We start from the raw sequence: 17,768 nt of genomic DNA, 5'->3' as shown, positions 1-17,768 counted from the left end.
GCACGTTTAAGCTTGATCAGCTGTTGTTAGAATTTATTTAATATTAATTTCTAGTATCAGCTGATGTTTGCTGGAGCCACAGCTGTAAAGCTGCTGCTCATGATATCAGTTTGGTTATCTGGTGAGAGGGAAACATGAAGATGAAACCAGGAGATGTCCTTACTGAATCATCAGAGCTGAACAGGTGATGTAGAAACAGGTTTACCTTTTTAGTGACATGAATGAGTTGAAGGGAAGTTATGAGCTGTTTCTGAGAGACAAATAACACCAGGATCCTTTTCTAAGTAGCTGACAGCTGGTAACTGTGCAGGGGCGGGTCTAGCAAAGTTTTGCCAGGGGGCCAGGTAGGGCATTAACAGGGAAAGGGGGGGGGCAAGGAAATACTTTTCTTTATTATTCCCATTTAAAATGTCTCGCTTTTAAAAAAATAATTATCTGAGTCTTACAACAAACAATTGATAGATTGATACATATATTCCATCAGAACAGTGTACATCACTGTCACAACAGTGTTTGTTTTCATTCAAAGGCTTTATGATTTTTCCTATAATGGTGGGCTGGTCTCTAGTCAAAATGCCCGGGACGATTTTTTTGTCCCAGTCCAGCTCTGTATGCAGCTCATCTGCAGTCTGGTGTTACCTACATCTTCCTATTCAGAAGGCAGAATTTCCAAGTTCTTAGTACAATCAAAAGCACCACGACTGCAGTTTTTGTGTTGGATGTAAAAAGCAAGCTAGAATCATGGTGGCGGTCAACAACGGTCCAGGCGTGGGATTTCTCTCATGGAAATGTGCACATTATTTTTTCCTTTCTATTGGTAGGTGGCACAGTGCACTTGTGGCAAGTAAGCAAGCTAGAAGACTGGCAATCTTGCTGGGTATCCAGTTACGGAAGCAACACATTAACAAGAGAATTCTGAGTAAAACCAAAGTTACTTTCCCTAGTAACTAGTTACTTTGAAAGTAACGAGTAACTTGAAGTAACTGAGTTACTTTTTTAGAGAAGTAACTAGTAATGTAACTAAGTTACTAATTTAAAGTAACTTACCCAACACTGATTTTTCAACTGTATCATGAAAAACAATTTAAGTAGAATGAATCAAGATATCTGCACATTTGCAGTCATTTAACACCAGCACAGACATTTAAAAGGAATATTAGCTTCATTTAGATATAGGATTTTTATTATCTTTTTTCTCTCTGTACTACAAAGAGAAAATGTGCTTTTCTTTCTTTTGAAATTAGCTGACTTTTTATGACCCAATGCCACGACCCATAACAGCTTTCTTCGTGTTCATCTCCGGTCTCAACAGGATTATGTAACATTTGGGTCCAAACAGTGTGATCAAGAGTCCAAAACTTGAGGCCAGGATGGCAAATACCTCCACTGCATCTGCAAGTTTTCCTGGTGAGCTGATATAAGCAGGAACAAAGGCCACCCACACAGCACAGAAGATCAGCATGCTGAATGTGATGAGCTTGGCCTCATTAAAACTGTCAGGGAGATTCCTCACCAGGAACGCAATGAAAAAACTGAGGAAAGCCAGCATGCCAATATAGCCCAATAACACTGCAAAACCAACAGTTGACCCAACTGCACACTCATACACTATCTTATCATTGTGGTATTGGGTGTTTTTATGTGGAGTTGGAGAGGAAGTGACAAGCCAGGTACTGCAGATGGCTGCCTGAATAGATGTAAGAACTAGAACTGTTCCTCTCTGCTGCATTGCACCAAACCACTTCAGACTGGCTCCCCCTCCTGGCTTGGAGGCTTTGAACACAGCCAGAACAACCATGGTTTTTACCAGGATGCATGAGACACACAGCACAAAGCTGATCCCAAATGCTGCATGCCTGAGTTGGCATGTCCACAACCTGGGTCGTCCGATGAACAGCAATGAACAAAGGAAACACAACTTAAGTGACAGTAATAGCTGGAAACTAAGTTCTGAATTGTTGGCACGAACTATAGGTGTTCTGCGATAATAAATGAAGATCCCCAGAACAACAGCACATATAAATACTCCCAGCAGTGAGGTTGTTGTCAAACAAATACCCAGAGGCTCAAAATAGGAGAGGAACTCTGTCTTCTTAGGAATACAGTCTTCACGCTGGGGGTTTGACCAAAAATCATCTGGACAAGTGGTGCACTCTAAGGAGTCTGATACAAAAGGGAACATTGGTGAAATGCATATTATTTTTCATTATAATGAAATTAAATATGTCATGCAAAAAGAAAAATACGTACTGCTCTTATTAGTAATTTTCCCTTCAGAACAAGGAATGCAGTCAAAACAGCACTGGGGTTCCCCCTTCTCTCTCACCATGTGGGTACCAGGAGGACAGCTTTCACTGCATACTGATCGAGGTGGCTATAGGATGAAATTAAATATTAGCCTTTACACCGATATATACTAGACATGTGGCAAAAGTTAAATCTAAAAAAACCATATCTAACCTTTTTGGATTCAAAGTTCCAGAAGATTTTGTCTTCATCAAGTATGAGTTCTTCACCTTTGAAAGCTGACCTTTTAACCTCACCCACATTCTGAACTTTAGTGCTTCCATCAGGGAGCCACAACCAGTTCATCACATCATAAATTGGCAATGCATCACCATTCTCATCAAATGACACTTGATCGCCAAATGGAGTGGTGAAGTTCACTCTTTCCAAGTAATAAACAAGCTTTTAAAAAGGGATGCACAACAAGTAAATTACTTTTCACAGTGCAAATGTTGGCACCCTGTAAATTATGCATGGTAGACACATTATCACTTATTTAAACACTTTTATTTCCAGTAGCTGTTTTTCAAACCTCAGCTCTAGCTTTCCAGCTGCCAGCCACACATACACACACACACACTCGCACGAGTAGGTGAGGAAATCAACCAAAACCAGTGCCGTCCCCAGCCCATGCCCCAGCGACGTGGATGTTTGAATCCGTAGGCTCACTGTGGGGCATTCGGCGGTGGTGGCAGCGCAGCAGGCGTGGACCAGACTGGCAGCTCACAGGCAGCTTGACAGGTGGCCAGCGCACAGGACCAGATGAGGCAGGACCAGCCAGTGCCCTGACCTCTGGTGAAGAGGAGGCGGACACCGCTGGACCAGACGGCATGGCAACCTACAGCTCCAGCAGAGCAGCTCCTCCCCAGCGCTGTCCACCGGGTCGGGTTGAGCAGGTAAGTGAGCAGGTGGTAAAAGTGGAGGTTGCTCAGCTGCCCTCCTCCGGGGAACAGGAATGGGTAAAGACATCTGCTGGGCACTAGCTGCTCCCACCAAAGGAGTGGGTACAGGTGCGGAGTTAGGCTGTGTCTTGCCGGTTCTCACCCTGAGGACTAGCATGGTGCCAGAACAGATCGGACACCAGCCACTCACATGCGGTCGAGGGACGTCAGTAAGGGCAGCGGCAGCAGTGGTAAGGACCCGATCTGAGCTGCCAGCCTCTCTATCAACTGCATCCGGCAGTGGGATCTGTCCTACAGCTGTTTCAACTGCTGGTGAAACACCGCTACCTGCTCCCTCTGCGTAGCCAGGAGCTTGGCCACCACAACCTGGCTGGCCCGGTCGCGGTTCCACCATGCCCCAATACTGGGTTTTGATACCACTGTAAACGATGCATGACTGACCCGACCACATTGTCACACTTTTATTTCCAGTTGCTGTTTTTACAATACTCATCTGCAGCTTTTCCAGGTGCCGGCTGCCACAACGACAATAACTTCAGTCAGGACCCAGTACAGACTTAAATGCAGAGGAGGCGTGATGAGCTGATACAGCTCCGGTATGTCAACCTCCTGGCAGCAGCGCCACATACCATGCCCCGCCCCCATCCCCACGCGTTATTAAATAAAGAAATCTATATTACATCGCTAGTAATGCTTTATACATACAAGCTTCTGATCTAAATATATTAACTGCTAATTTTTTTGTGGGTGTCAGCATACCAAACTAAATCAATTGACTCAGACCTGAAGTTCTTCAAATGAAAAGTCAAAAATGTATTTACAATCACCATGTAAAATATATCCAAAGTGTGGGGGTTGGGATATCCAGGGATCCATGGATAGGAGGGGGGAAAGGTCCATACAGAGCGTCTTAATCACACACGCCATGCACCTTTCCAGTGTCACTGGATTAAGTGTCACTCCACAACTCCACAACTCCGAAACTGGGAGTATGGAAAATCCATTTAGCTCACACCAGCTTTTGAATAGTTAATATTATCACATTGTATTTAGTTCTACATGGTAAATTCTATCCTGAAAGTAATTATAAAGCAAAGAATTTATAAACAGAATGTAAAATTATATCAGACCTGCCATGGCTCCAGTGACTGCAAAGTGGCACAGCTGTTCCCACTGAAAGGCCCTCCTCCTGGCTTGCACCGCAGCATGTCATCAAGGGAATATGCCAGTGCATAAACAGCTTTGTACACATTATACTCAGGCCGCAGGTTGGAAACGTCCAAGAATTCATTGTCCACATTTTCTAGATCTTCCTGTCCAGTACATATTGCACCTCCACCTTCCAGCCAGCCTGCTGGAGCTGGTGCAAATCTACACTGAAATGTGAATTCCCAAAACTGGTTCACCTGAAATAATTTAATATTGTTTTTTTTTTACATATGATGGAAATTGTTCCAACTAGTACATTAAAAACTTAAACTCTCACCATACTATTTCCATAGCTGTTATTTTGATGTAAGTCAGGACGTATTTGTAACAGGAATTCCCTGAGTCCTGGTATCTCACCTCGACGAATAGCGATACCCAGTGTACCACGCAGGTATGGCATAAACTGAGGTGTTTGGAGCACAACAGCTGCTGTCCAGGCTTCACTGGCCATCCATTGTAGGCCAGTTACATTTTGCCTTACTACCTGTGAATTAGATTACACCATATTCTATGAAAACATATTGTAACTACAACTTGTTTAGTGACATTATCATGCTATTTAAGCTATTATTCATCTTTTAAATAAATTCTGCATGAACAGTTTTCTGTAATCATTCAAATAATGATGTAATAAATGTTTTACACAATACAATGATTCAGACCTTTGTAATTAATAATAATTGGATTGTTTTAAAGCCAAACCTCTTCCATAAGTTTTATCATGCGACTGTAATGTTCAAAGACAATGACAACTCGAGCTGTGGATTTTTTCATCACATCAACAATCCTCCTGAGTTCTTCTGTGTCTTTGTCCCAGGGCAAAACCTCAGTGTAGGCCAGGCAACTTTCACTTAACAGACTCAGCTCAGATTGAAAGGATCTTGCTGCATGAAGTCCATAATCATCGTCACTGACAAGCAGACCTACCCAAGTCCAACTGAAATGCTTCAGAATCTGAATCATAGCACGTACCTAAGTGTAAGTGCACAGACAAGTACAATTTTCCACATGATTATTACACCTTTATGGTGGCAAATTAGCTTTGTTCATAACAAAGTAAAACTGGAACTGAAAAAACATTTTAGTATCATTGTATGCATATTGTTGCAAAGTAGGCAATTTCTTTAACCAAAACATCTTGTTGACAGATTTTCACCTGGAAAGCATCACTTGGGATCGTCCTAAAGAATGATGGGTATTTTTGATGGTTACTCAGGCAGGAACATGTGGAAAAATAACTCACCTGAAAGATACAGACTACAGATTGTACCGATATTGATGTAGAGATGTCTTAACTTTGTCATGTGTCTTTAAAATTGCTATTAAATTAAAATAATAAAAGAAAGCTGTTACATGGTCGAACAGAAAACTTACCATCGGTACTCTGTACAAACCTAAGACATTGGAGATGGCAATAGAATTTGTAGAAGATGAATCACCCACAATCCCTATGACTGGAGGATTTCCAACACATGTACTATTTAACATAATTTTCTCTTCTTGACCACTGGCCAATGACAATGCTGCACGAAATCCAATTCCAAGTTCAAGGCAGCTATCATACACAGTGTATCCCAGGGTCACATTAGGTAGCAGGTTTGAGTTTCTATTGATCTCATCAATAGCAAAGGCCATGGTTTGTGCGAGCTTAAATCCTAGGGCATAAACACTAAGAAAAGAAAAATTTAACTGAAAAATACATTTTCATGAAGATAGATACTTTACTGCAACATGTGGCAAAATTACTTATTATTAAAAAACATTATAAACAATTAAGGAAACTGAATAACAACAATTAACAGGATATTTTCATGACAAATAATATAGATGCACCATACAAGATACATGCATTTATCCTGAATGATAATAAATCAGAAAGTACAGTTACTATAAATTACAATCTCATATTTCCTTTGCACTAATTTCCATTTCCCTTTTGTTCACCAGCCATACTTACCCATTGCAAGTAGGTTGTTGTGGTTTTGAATTAAAAGACTGAATAGCAACACTTGAAAAGAAGTGGATTTGAAACAGTCCACCGAGAACCACATCACCAGCCTTGTGCATCCCATTTAGATCAAACTGTCCCTGTAACTGACATGAGAGAGAAAACTGAGAAGAGGATATGACAGAAGAAAAGTAAGAAGATAGCAAAACAAGCAAGAGCAAATTGGTTTGTAAAGAAGAGCCCATAACAGCTGTCTGCTTTTCTGAGCTCAGTCATTAAGTTTTATTTCAATGCCTTTCCTTTGTCTTTTATTGACATTTTGTGTTGTTTAATCTTGCACACCACCCATTAAGGAAGAAGGATGAGTGTGGGTGGGGCCTAAAAGACTTGAAATTATTTTTGTATTTTTGTATCCATATGCAGTTAAGTACTACTAGGAGTGAATTAGATATCACCCCCCACCACACACACACACACACATACACACACTTAAGGATCGACATCATAAAATTTGTATTTGTGTTTTATTATTTACTTATTTTTATTCATTATTTCATTCATCAAGTTACATAAAGCAAGAATGAAGACCAAAACAGTCTTATTTCATACATAGCAAGGTTCATGCTCAAAAACTCCATATTAAAAACTTCAAGTCCAAATTTGAGTTGAAACGGAAAATAAAACCATTTAGAGTGTCGAAAAAATTTAGTTGCGTTGTAAGAAGCTGACTGTAAAGGGCAAGAGGAGACTGGAAAAGTTAGTGGATGGGCAACACTATCCCGACGGATGGCAAAGGGATGGTTCATTTCAGAAGGACAACCTGTAGGTAGAACAGGGGAGAGAAATCTCTCTGAAAGTTGAGCAGATGTTCAGTAGTAGTGATGAAAAGCCATTTGAAGCTAAACCAGATGCACTCAGGCAGCCAAGTGTTGAGTGCGACAGACCGTCAATGGCAAGGCAGGGCACATGGCTACAGATAAAGTGGTCTAGCAGAGGACTAGCAATGAGGATGAAACGTTCTGGTGGCTGATTTTTAAGCTCTGGAGGCAACACTTGTGGCCAGTGGAGAGAGCAGTGTTTCGAGTGGTCAAGCAGTAGAAAGGCTCACAGCAAAACAGCATAGGTAAGTGGCCTGATGTGAAGGCAGAGTTACACGTAAGTGATGGACGTGTCCATTCACGTGGTTAAACTTGTGGCTAGCAGAGAAGGCATATCTTTTTATGGGGGTTATCCCAGTGAGATCAACCTGGTGGTCAACAGTAAATGGGAATCACTCTAGTGGCAAGGATGGAAAGTGAACCCAATAGTTCTGTAGCCCAGCTTCAAACCGGGAAGAGTAAACAAGGCTGAAAAGTGGCCAGACCGCTGAGGTCAAATACAAAGTACAAAGATTTTTCCAGGCAGCTCAGGTTCTAATGTTGGTAAGGATGTCGGGATGTAAGACTGTGGGAACACAACCTGAGCCTGAAATATTGTGGTATTATTCGAGATTATCTTGGGGCCAGCTCAGGCATAGAAACTTAGGCTATAAGGACAACCTCAAACAAAGAAGGCCCAAATTTAGCCAGTACACAAAAGACACAAGAAATAGTTTCAATGAGTTGGCAGCAGGGAAACTGCTACAGGGGAGACAGCAAAAAGGGGGGATTCGCACAGGCGTAAGCTAATCATCACACAGTAAAAGAGTTGTCTGTGGAAGACTGGGAACTCACATTGTTTTAAAGCATATTTCTAAAAGTGCAATAGAAATACATTTGACTTATGAAACTCTGAAAGAGTTCCTGGAGTAGCCAGCACAGGATCAGGACACCCAGTCACAGGAGAGGGTAGCTTGTGTACCAGAAAAAAACTCAGGATACACAATCTCAGGGCTAGCTAGCTTAAACGTATATTAAACGTACATTCCCAGTTTTGGGCACCTGCCGCAGAGAAAACATGGAGCAGCTCAGCAATGTGTCAAAAAAGGACAGTGATGCTTCCACCAAATGCTACCACGAAATTCTACCACCCCCCACATTCAACCATAGCTGTGGAAACATTATAAATTTGGGGTGTTTCTCTGCTAAGAAGATATGGTGTGTAGACACATTGGTTGAGTCTTGAGGGTTAAGGTCAAGAAGTGTCTTAGCCACTCTCCAGAATAAGTTCTAGAGAAAATGTGGAGAAAGCTGAAACCTCTGAACCTAAAGCATTTAGAGCAAGCCTATTCAAATGGCGGCCCGCAGGCCACGTGCGGCCCAGAAGCAACCTGCGAGTGGCCCTGCCTGTGGTCCTGGCAGAAACACAGAGAAAACGCAAAAAATTAATTAATTAATTAATTAAAAAAATTTAAAATTCCTACAGTAGTGTAGACTGTGAATGCAACACTCCTAGTAGCCTAGCAATATTTAACCCACAATGCACCGTGATGTAAACATATTAAACAATCACCGTAATATATGATGTGACAACAGCATGTCTTTCTCAGTCCAAACGCGTAAATTTGACAATGAAAACCGTCGGTTTAACCCTGCCTGGACTGACAAATACTTATTCATTTTACCGCCAAATCCAAATGCCAAACCTATGTGTTTAATTTGCAGTGAGTGTGTTGCAGTACTTACGCAGGCACCACAATGACAAACACCAGACTTTCTACACAAACTTTCCAGAGCAATCTCAGGAGAGGGCTGCAAAAGTACAGTTTAATTGCGAGTTTAATAATCTTACAACCGGAGTTGTACTACCATGGTGAGGGTCCTGTACAGCCCAAGAGAGAGATGCAGCAGCTTCCCTTCGTGTTTGCTTCTTGGCGAAGAAGAAAAGGCCTATCACAGATTCTGAAAAAGTTGGAAATTGCTCGCTTACTACCGTTAGAGGGACACACAGCTGGCGAAATAATGTTTGAGAAGATTTCAGCTCTTTTTGAGGAAAATGGTCTGGATAGGAAGCGTGTCTGTATACTTGTGACGGATGGGGCTCCATCCATGGCAGGAAAAATGAGTGGTCAGCAAAATATTTATTTTAATTTGAAAGGGAATTATCAAAATGTTTTTTTTTTATTATTATTTCAAATGTACAAAAAAATAGTTTAGTTATAGCTCCCTTTTTTTAAATGGACCTTTTGGTGTGCATTTGTGAGAGGTCACCAGATTTACAGGGGGAAAAGGAATAAAAAAATTACTTGTTTTTCAATATAGTTGTGTGGGTTTGAAATCGATCATGATCTGCTGCTTACTGGCTGCAAAAAAATATCTGGCCCAGATAAATTCCTCGGTTTGAAATCTGGCCCAACTAACTTCTTAGTTCAGTAGCCATGATTTAGAGAATTCCTGTGAAGATGAGTGAGGCAAAATCCCTCATGACATGTGTGCAAACCCGGTGACTGACTACATTGTACTATTTTGATTGCCAACAAGGGTTTTTCCACCAAGACCTAAGTCATGGGGATCAAATACTTTTTTCACTCAGTGACATGCAAATCAATTTATGACTTTCAAGTAATGTGTTTTCTGGATTGTAAGTTTGCTCACTTCTTTGGAAGAGAGCAAACTTACAAATTCAGTATGATTCAAATAAGTATTTCCCCCAAAGTATATAAACTCTGTAGTGTATCCTGAGTCTTCCCTGGGGCCTCTTTCTGAACATGCCTTTAACACCTCACCAAGGAGGCATCCTATTCAGATTCCTAAACCAGTCAAACTGGCTCATTTCGATGTGGGTGAGAAGCAGCTCTAGGCTGAGTCCCTCTTGAATGACTAGAATCCTCACCCAATCTCTAAAGGACAGGACAGCCCCCCTTTGGAGGAAACTTATTTTCACCATTTGTATCTGCAGACTCAGGCTACGTCCACACATACCCGGGTATTTTTGAAAAAAACAGATTTTTCTATGCATTTGCACCTTTCGTCCACACGTAAACGGCGTTTTCGGTTACTGAAAACGGAGATTTTTAAAAATTCCTGCCAGGGTGGATATTTTTGAAAACTCCATTTTTGCGTTTACGTGTGGACGAGAAAAACGGAGAAAACACAGCGTCAAAGGTGTGCGCATTTTTTGACGTCACACTGTGCGCCAGGTTATTGTTTCGGTGAAATGAATTTCTACAATGGCGGACTTACACAAAATACCATTACTGCTAATTTTACTCTCTGCAGTGTTTATGCTTACATATACACACACAGTTACTGTCCCTCCAAACATAGGACTCAGTTCTGCTTCTATGCGCCATCTTTGTTTAGTCTTTCCCACCCAGGCTTATAGACTTCTGATTGGCCAACATTTCTACACGGATAGGAATATAGTGCCACCTGCTGCTTTGGCATGTTCCTAGCAGCGTTTTCCTTCATTTTTGGCTTTGACGTGTGGACGGGATTTTAAAAAAACAAACGAAAACGGAAAATCTCCGTTTTCAAAAATACCCGTGTACGTGTGGACGTAGCCTCATTCTTTTGGTCAATACCCAGATCTTCATGAACATAGGTAAGGGTCACAGCATAGATTGACTTGCAAAATCAACAGGTTTGCTGTCTTTCTCCACTCTCTTCATCACCAATGGAGTGCCACAATAGCTGCAGACATGACCCCAATCTGTCTATCACTAGTCATAGACAGGGTGAGTCCACACTCTTGAACAAGACCCCAAGATATTAAACTCCTCCACTTTTGGCAGCAACTCGTCCCTTACTTAGATTGAACACTTCAGGGATTGTCAGCTGAAAACCATTGCCTCTAACTTGGAGGAGTTGATTCTCATTCCTTCCACTTCAAATTTTGCTGCAATGCTGACAACCACCCCAGTATGAGCTGAGACCACAACCTAATGAGGCCAACAGAACCACATCATCTGCAGAAAGTAGAAACAAAAGCCTGAAATGACCAAAGCAAGAACCTTCTTCCACTTGTCCATACAAATCTGTGTCCCTGGCAAAGTCCAAATCCTATTAAGAATGAATCTGACTTGCTGACGATATTAAACAAGCTCTCAAAGCCCTTCACCTTTGTTGTCCAATCTCCACTATCGATGGATAGTGGACAGGTAGCAACTAACTTGGAGCTAGAGCTTAGTGAAGCAACTTCAACAATGGAGGTATGAAAGATTGTTGATCAAGATCAAGATTGTTGAAATTTTGCTGTAGGGATTAAAGATCTTGTAAAGTGCCATTACTGCCAAATGCTCCCAGCAGACCCTAACTATATGCTTGGGAATCCCAAGCCTGTCCATCACAGAGACAGGCTTGGGACAAAACACAGCGACAAGACTGGACACAGAAGGGAGTTGGAAGTGTACAAACTTGTCTTTTATATACACGGAATAGTTTTCTATACGAGATCGCTGCAGAAAGTGCAGCCTTACCTAATGTCCACCCTACTGTTACTCATTTTATATTAAGATTTAAAAATCTAGTTGGTAAAGTAAGCCAAAGTATTCAGAATACGTTACTCTCATTGAATAACGTAACGGAATACGTTACAAAATACATTTTGGGGCATGTATTCTGTAATCTGTAGTGGAGTACATTTTAAAGGTAACCTTCCCAACACTGTCTTTGACAAAGGACCCGGCACACACAGCATTACAAGTTAAATGATGCAAATGTTTATTCACAGTTGATTTTTAATTCAATTTTCAATTCAATTCTGTTCAACTCAGTTAAAATCCGTTTTATTTATACAGCGCCAACAAACAGTCAACTGAAGACACTTTATATTGCAAGGTTGTCATGGTTCTGGGACATTGTAACCCAGCTTTTTGAATTTCTGATGTTTTGTTGTCATTTTGTATTCTGGTTTATTATTTAAGATTCATTTAGTAGTTTATTCTATTTTATTTTCCCGTACATTTAAACTCTCCTTGTGTCTTTATTGTGTGTCCCTCGCTGTGTGTCTGTGTTTCTGTGTGTTTGTGTCAGTCCTTCTGTCTTGTTTCCCTCTTCTGTTCCCATGTTTCCCTCCCTATGTGTCATGCCATGTTTCCCTTGAGTGTCATGTCTTCTGTGTCGCGTCGTTGTTGTGTTAGGCTTTCATGTGTACTCTCTTGTGTCCCCTTGGCTCCTGTGTCATGCAGTATATGAAGTGATCTATGATTTAAATGATTCAACAAATACTTCTAGATAAATTTGATTGCACATATTTTATTTTAAGCTTCCAGTTCATTTTGTAGTCTACAAAATAATAAAAAATGTAATCTGGTATAGTCTCCATTTTAACGCTAATTATCATCACATTCACACAAGATCATGAGTTTTGGGCCAAATATTCACGCAGATGGGACTCTGTGGGACAACCATTGCTCAGAAATTTAGATGATTGAGCATTGGTGTGATTCATAAGTTGTCACTTGTTTGTTAAATAACTCTTTACCCATTTCAATGCCACCTCTCTAATCGCATACCTTTCCAGTTTATCAAATAATATCTGGTCAAATGTGTCAAAAATCTTCTTCTAGTTAGACTTTGTGCCCAGTCTCTAGCAATTTACATAAAATGCAATTAGGTGAAAAAGATGTCAACTGTATTCAAGCTGGTGAAGGGGAAGATCTACCTCCTTTGTATTTTTAATGGATTAATTCAAATTTCCTGAGGATGCAGAAATTTGTTGGATGATGTAATTAAACCCTACTCAGTATACATTTAAAGGAACAATATTTTTTTTAAATAAAAGAACAAAAAATAAAATCAACAATCTGTATGTTTAAATTGGGGTTAAATTTCACCAGTAAGCATCACAGAGTCAGTAATTACATATTAGTGACTTGTGAATGAATCAACATAATTGTACATTTGCAGTCATGTGACATCAGCACAGAGATTTAAAAGGATTTAAAAGGAATATTACATTTATTTAAATAAACAGTTTTTTCTGTCTGAAGCAAAAACTGGAGAGAGAAATTATTCTCTTTTCTTTCTTTTGAAATTAGTGAACTGTTTATGACTCAACGCCACGACCCATAACAGCTTTCTTTGTGTTCATCTCTGGTCTCAACAGGATTATGTAACATTTGGGACCAAACAGTGTGATCAAGAGTCCAAAACTTGAAGCCAGGATGGCAAATACCTCTACTGCATCTGCAAGTTTTCCTGGTGAGCTAATATAAGCAGGAACAAAGGCCACCCACACAGCACAGAAGATCAGCATGCTGAATGTGATGAGCTTGGCCTCATTAAAACTATCAGGGAGATTCCTCACCAGGAATGCAATTAGAAAACTGAGGATAGCCAGCTTGCCAATATAGCCCAATAACACTGCAAAACCAACAGTGGACCCAACTGCACACTCATACACTATCTTATCATTGTGGTATTGGGTGTTTTTATGTGGAGTTGGAGAGGAAGTGACAAGCCAGGTAGTGCAGATAGCCGCCTGAATAGATGTCAGAAATACAACTGTTCCTCTCTGCTGCATTGCACCAAACCACTTCAGACTGGCTCCCCCTCCTGGCTTGGAGGCTTTGAACACAGCCAGAACAACCATGGTTTTTACCAGGATGCATGAGACACACAGCACAAAGCTGATCCCAAATGCTGCATGCCTGAGTTGGCATGTCCACAGCCTGGGTCGTCCGATAAACAGCAACGAACAAAGGAAACATAACTTAAGTGACAACAATAGCTGGAAACTAAGTTCTGAATTGTTGGCACGAACTATAGGTGTTCTGCGATGGTAGATAAAGATCCCTAGAACAACAGCACATATAAGTGTTCCCAGTAATGAGGTTGCCGTCAAACAAATGCCCAGAGGCTCATGATACGAGAGAAACTCTGTCTTCTTAGGAATACACAGATCACGCTGGGGGTTTGACCAAAAATCCTCTGGACAACTGGTACACTCCAAGGAGTCTGATACAAAAGGGAACATTGGTGAAATGCATATTTTTCTTCATAATAATGAAATTAAATATGTCATGCAAAAAGAAAAATACATACTGGTCTTATTAGTGATTTTTCCTTCAGAACAAGGGATGCAGTCAAAACAGCATTGGGGTTTCCCCTTCTCTCTCACCATGTGGGTACCAGGAGGACAGCTCTCACTACATACTGATCGAGGTGGCTATAGGATGAAATTAAATAGCTTAGCTATTAGTTAATTAGCTTTTACACTGATATATACTGGACATATGCCAAAAGTTAACTTTTAAAAATCGTATCAAACCTTTTTCGATTCAAAGTTCCAGAAGATTCTTTTTTCATCAAGTATGAGTTCTTCACCTTCACCTGACCCCTTAACCTCACCCACACTTTGAACTTTAGTGCTTCCATCGGGGAGCCACAACCAGTTCATCACATCATAAATTGGCTCCACATCACCATTCTCATCAAATGACACTTGATCACCAAATGGAGTGGTGAAGTTCACTCTTTCCAAGTAATAAACCAGCTGTTAAAAAGGAAAGTATAATAAATAAATTACTTTTGACACTGAGGTGAAAAGTAACCCAGTATGGCATCCAGTATTAAATAATCAAATAGAATATTACATCACTAGTAATGATTCATCCATACATGCCTCTGATCTAAATATATCAACTGCTAATTTTGTTTTGGGAGTGCGGAAAATCTGTTTAGCTCACTCCAGCTTTTTCATAGTTAATATTATCACATTGTATTTAATCCTACATGTTAAATTCTGTGGTAAATTCTATCCTGAAAGTGATTATAAAGCAAATAATTTATAAACAGAGTGTAAAATGATATCACACCTGCCATGGCTTCAGTGACTGCAAAGTGGCACAGCTGTTCCCACTGAAAGGCCCTCTTCCTGGCTTGCACCGCAGCATGTCATCAAGGGAATATGCCAGTGCATAAACAGCTTTGTACACATTATACTCAGGCCGCAGGTTGGAAATTTCCAAGAACTCATTGTCCACATTTTCTAGATCTTCCTGTCCAGTACATATTGCACCTCCACCTTCCAGCCAGCCTGCTGGAGCTGGTGCAAATCTGCACTGAAATGCAAATTCCCAAAACTGGTTCACCTGAAATATTTTAATATTGTTTTTTACACATCATGAAAATATACGATTCTTCCAACTACCATATTAAAAAGTTAAACTCCCACCATGCTATTTCCATAGCTGTTGTTGTGATGTAGATCAGGACGTATTTGTAACAGGAATTCCCTGAGCCCTGGTATTTCTCCTTGACGAATAGCGATGCCCAGTGTACCACCCAGGTATGGCATAAGCTGAGGTGTTTGGAGCACATCAGGTACTGTTACTGTCCAGCTTTCACTGGCCATCCACTGTAGGCCAGTTAGATTTTGCCTCACTACCTGTGAATTAGATTACACCTAATTGCATACATACACCTACACCATCTGTGAAGTGATATTGTAACTACAACTTCTTTAGTGACATTATCATGCCACTGAAGTCACTATTCATCTTCAAATAAATTCTGCTTGACTGGTTTTCTGTACTCATTCAAATAGGATGTAATACACGTTTTACACAATATACTTTTGTGATTCAGACCTATGAAACTAGTAATAATTAAAGATTTGTAAAGCCAAACCTCTTCCATAAGATTTATCACGCGACTGTAATGTTCAAAGACAATGACAACTCGAGCTGTAGAGGTTTTCATCACATCAACGATCCTCCTGAGTTCATCTGTGTCTTTGTTCCAGGGCAAAACCTCAGTGTATGCCAGGCAAGATTCACCCGAAAGACTCAGCTCAGACTGAAAGGATCTGGCTGCATGAAGTCCATAATCATCATCAGTGACAAGCAGACCTACCCAAGTCCAGCCAAAGTGTTTTAGAATCTGGATCATAGCACGTACCTAAGTGTAAATGCAGAAAGAAGAACAATTTTCCACACGATTATTTTTGCATCAGTTTCCAATGCACACCACAGCTTCATGGTCACAATTTAGGTTTTTTCATATAAAAAAATTGCAACTGAAAAAACGTTTTGCGTCGTTGTAAGCATATTGTTGCAAAGCAGGTAATTTCTTTAACCAGAATTCATTAGCTTTTCCATTTTAATTTTTTTGAGAGATTTTCACCTGGAAAGCATCACTTGGTATCGTCCTAAAGAAGGATGGATACTTTTGATGGTCACTCAGGCAGGAACATGTGGCAAAATAACTCACCTGTTAAAAATAGAGACTATGTGCAGTGATATCCAACATTTGTTAACTTTGTCATGCATTGTTTTATACAAGTGGCTCTACATTTGCTATTAAATGAAAACAATCAAAGAAAACTGTTACATGGTCAAGCAGAAAACTTACCATAGGTACTCTGTACAAACCTAAGACGTTGGAGATGGCAATAGAAGGTGTAGAGGACGGATCCCCCACAATCCCTATGACAGGAGGATTTCCAGAACATGTATCATTTAATATAATTTTCTCTTCTTGACTATTGGCTAATGACAATGCTGCACGGAATCCAATTCCAAGTTCTTGGCAGCTATCATACAGAGTATATCCCAGAGTCACATTTGGTAGCAGGTCTGAGTTTCTGTTGATTTCATCAATAGCAAAGGCCATGGTTTGTGCAAGCTTAAATCCTAGGGCATAAACACTAAGACAAGAAAAAGTTAATTATTGAAAAAATACATTTTCATCAAGATATATATTCATCTAAGATATTTTACATGTGGCAAAATTACTTATTTTTATAGACAAATAAAGAAACTGAATAACAGTTAACAGGATATTTTGATGAACAAACATAAATTCATCATTCAAGATACATGCATTCATCCTGAACGATTTTAAACTGAAAAGTACAGTTACCTTAGGCATGAATTAAAAGCTCATATTTCCATTACAATAATTTTCATTTCTTTTTTTCTTTTTCTATGCTGTTTTCCTGTCATACTTACCCACTGCAAGTAGGCTGTTGTGGTTGTGAAGTAAAAGACTGAATAGCAACACTTGAAAAGAAGTGGATTTGAAACAGACCCCCTAGAACCACATCTCCAGTCTTGTACATCCCATTTAGATCAAACTGTCCCTGTAACTGACATGAGAGGGAAAACTGAGAAGAGCATATGACTGAGGAAAAGTAGCAAGACAGCAAAACAAGCAAGAGCAAATTGGTTCTCAACGTTGAGCACATGACAGCTTTCTGAATCACTGATCCCAGTCATTAGGTTTTATTTCTATGTCATTTTCTTTTATTGACATTTTGTGTTGTTTAATCTTGCACACCACCCATTAAGGAAGAAGGGTGAGTATGGGTGGGGCCTAAAAGACTTGTCATTTGAGACATTTTGTTTTTCTATCCAGTAACTTAATTATTTACTACTGTGAGTTAATTAGTTATCAGCAAAAAATCACTTACGAGTAACATTTTTGTGTTTTGTTTATTTATTTTTGTGTTTATAAGTGTCATAAAGGAAGAATGAAGACCAAGTCACATAAAATCTTATTTAATTTATACCAAGGTTTATAACAACCCTTATTGTGTTATAGCACCACTAGGGGGGTTTA

The 17,768-nt window shown here is 40.0% G+C and overlaps 2 protein-coding genes across 2 annotated transcripts; both read right to left on the bottom strand.

Moving 5' to 3' along the window:
• Positions 1–1,252: 1,252 nt before the first annotated feature.
• Positions 1,253–6,590, bottom strand: LOC134640628 (extracellular calcium-sensing receptor-like). The gene is made up of 9 exons (XM_063492536.1): positions 6,355–6,590; positions 5,772–6,066; positions 5,554–5,640; positions 5,100–5,369; positions 4,675–4,881; positions 4,319–4,594; positions 2,461–2,688; positions 2,251–2,374; positions 1,253–2,154 (listed from the first exon to the last, which is right to left on the bottom strand). Exons 1-9 carry the CDS (start codon positions 6,588–6,590, stop codon positions 1,253–1,255), a joined length of 2,625 nt encoding a protein of 874 aa, XP_063348606.1.
• Positions 6,591–13,251: 6,661 nt separating this feature from the next.
• Positions 13,252–17,268, bottom strand: LOC134641470 (extracellular calcium-sensing receptor-like). Its single transcript, XM_063493902.2, has 9 exons — positions 17,159–17,268; positions 16,560–16,854; positions 16,332–16,418; positions 15,837–16,106; positions 15,382–15,594; positions 15,023–15,298; positions 14,476–14,700; positions 14,250–14,373; positions 13,252–14,162 (listed from the first exon to the last, which is right to left on the bottom strand). The coding sequence occupies exons 1-9, from the start codon at positions 17,266–17,268 to the stop codon at positions 13,252–13,254; spliced, it is 2,511 nt and encodes an 836-aa protein (XP_063349972.1).
• Positions 17,269–17,768: the final 500 nt, after the last annotated feature.

This window comes from Pelmatolapia mariae, linkage group LG14 (genome assembly GCF_036321145.2).
Source record: "Pelmatolapia mariae isolate MD_Pm_ZW linkage group LG14, Pm_UMD_F_2, whole genome shotgun sequence".
NCBI classification, from domain to species: Eukaryota; Metazoa; Chordata; class Actinopteri; order Cichliformes; family Cichlidae; genus Pelmatolapia; species Pelmatolapia mariae.
This window is presented reverse-complemented; position numbering and strand designations above follow the sequence as displayed.

Coding starts and splice junctions, on each gene's coding strand:
- LOC134640628 (XM_063492536.1), bottom strand. CDS start 6,590: ATGGGCTCTTCTTTACAAACCAATTTGCTCTTGCTTGTTTTGCTATCT. Junction 5,641..5,771: donor GTTTGTACAGAGTACCGATG/GTAAGTTTTCTG, acceptor TGTATCTTTCAG/GTGAGTTATTTTTCCACATG. Junction 4,882..5,099: donor TGATAAAACTTATGGAAGAG/GTTTGGCTTTAA, acceptor TCTAATTCACAG/GTAGTAAGGCAAAATGTAAC.
- LOC134641470 (XM_063493902.2), bottom strand. CDS start 17,268: ATGTACAAGACTGGAGATGTGGTTCTAGGGGGTCTGTTTCAAATCCAC. Junction 16,107..16,331: donor TACCAAGTGATGCTTTCCAG/GTGAAAATCTCT, acceptor ATTTACACTTAG/GTACGTGCTATGATCCAGAT. Junction 14,163..14,249: donor AAAAATCACTAATAAGACCA/GTATGTATTTTT, acceptor CTTTTGTATCAG/ACTCCTTGGAGTGTACCAGT.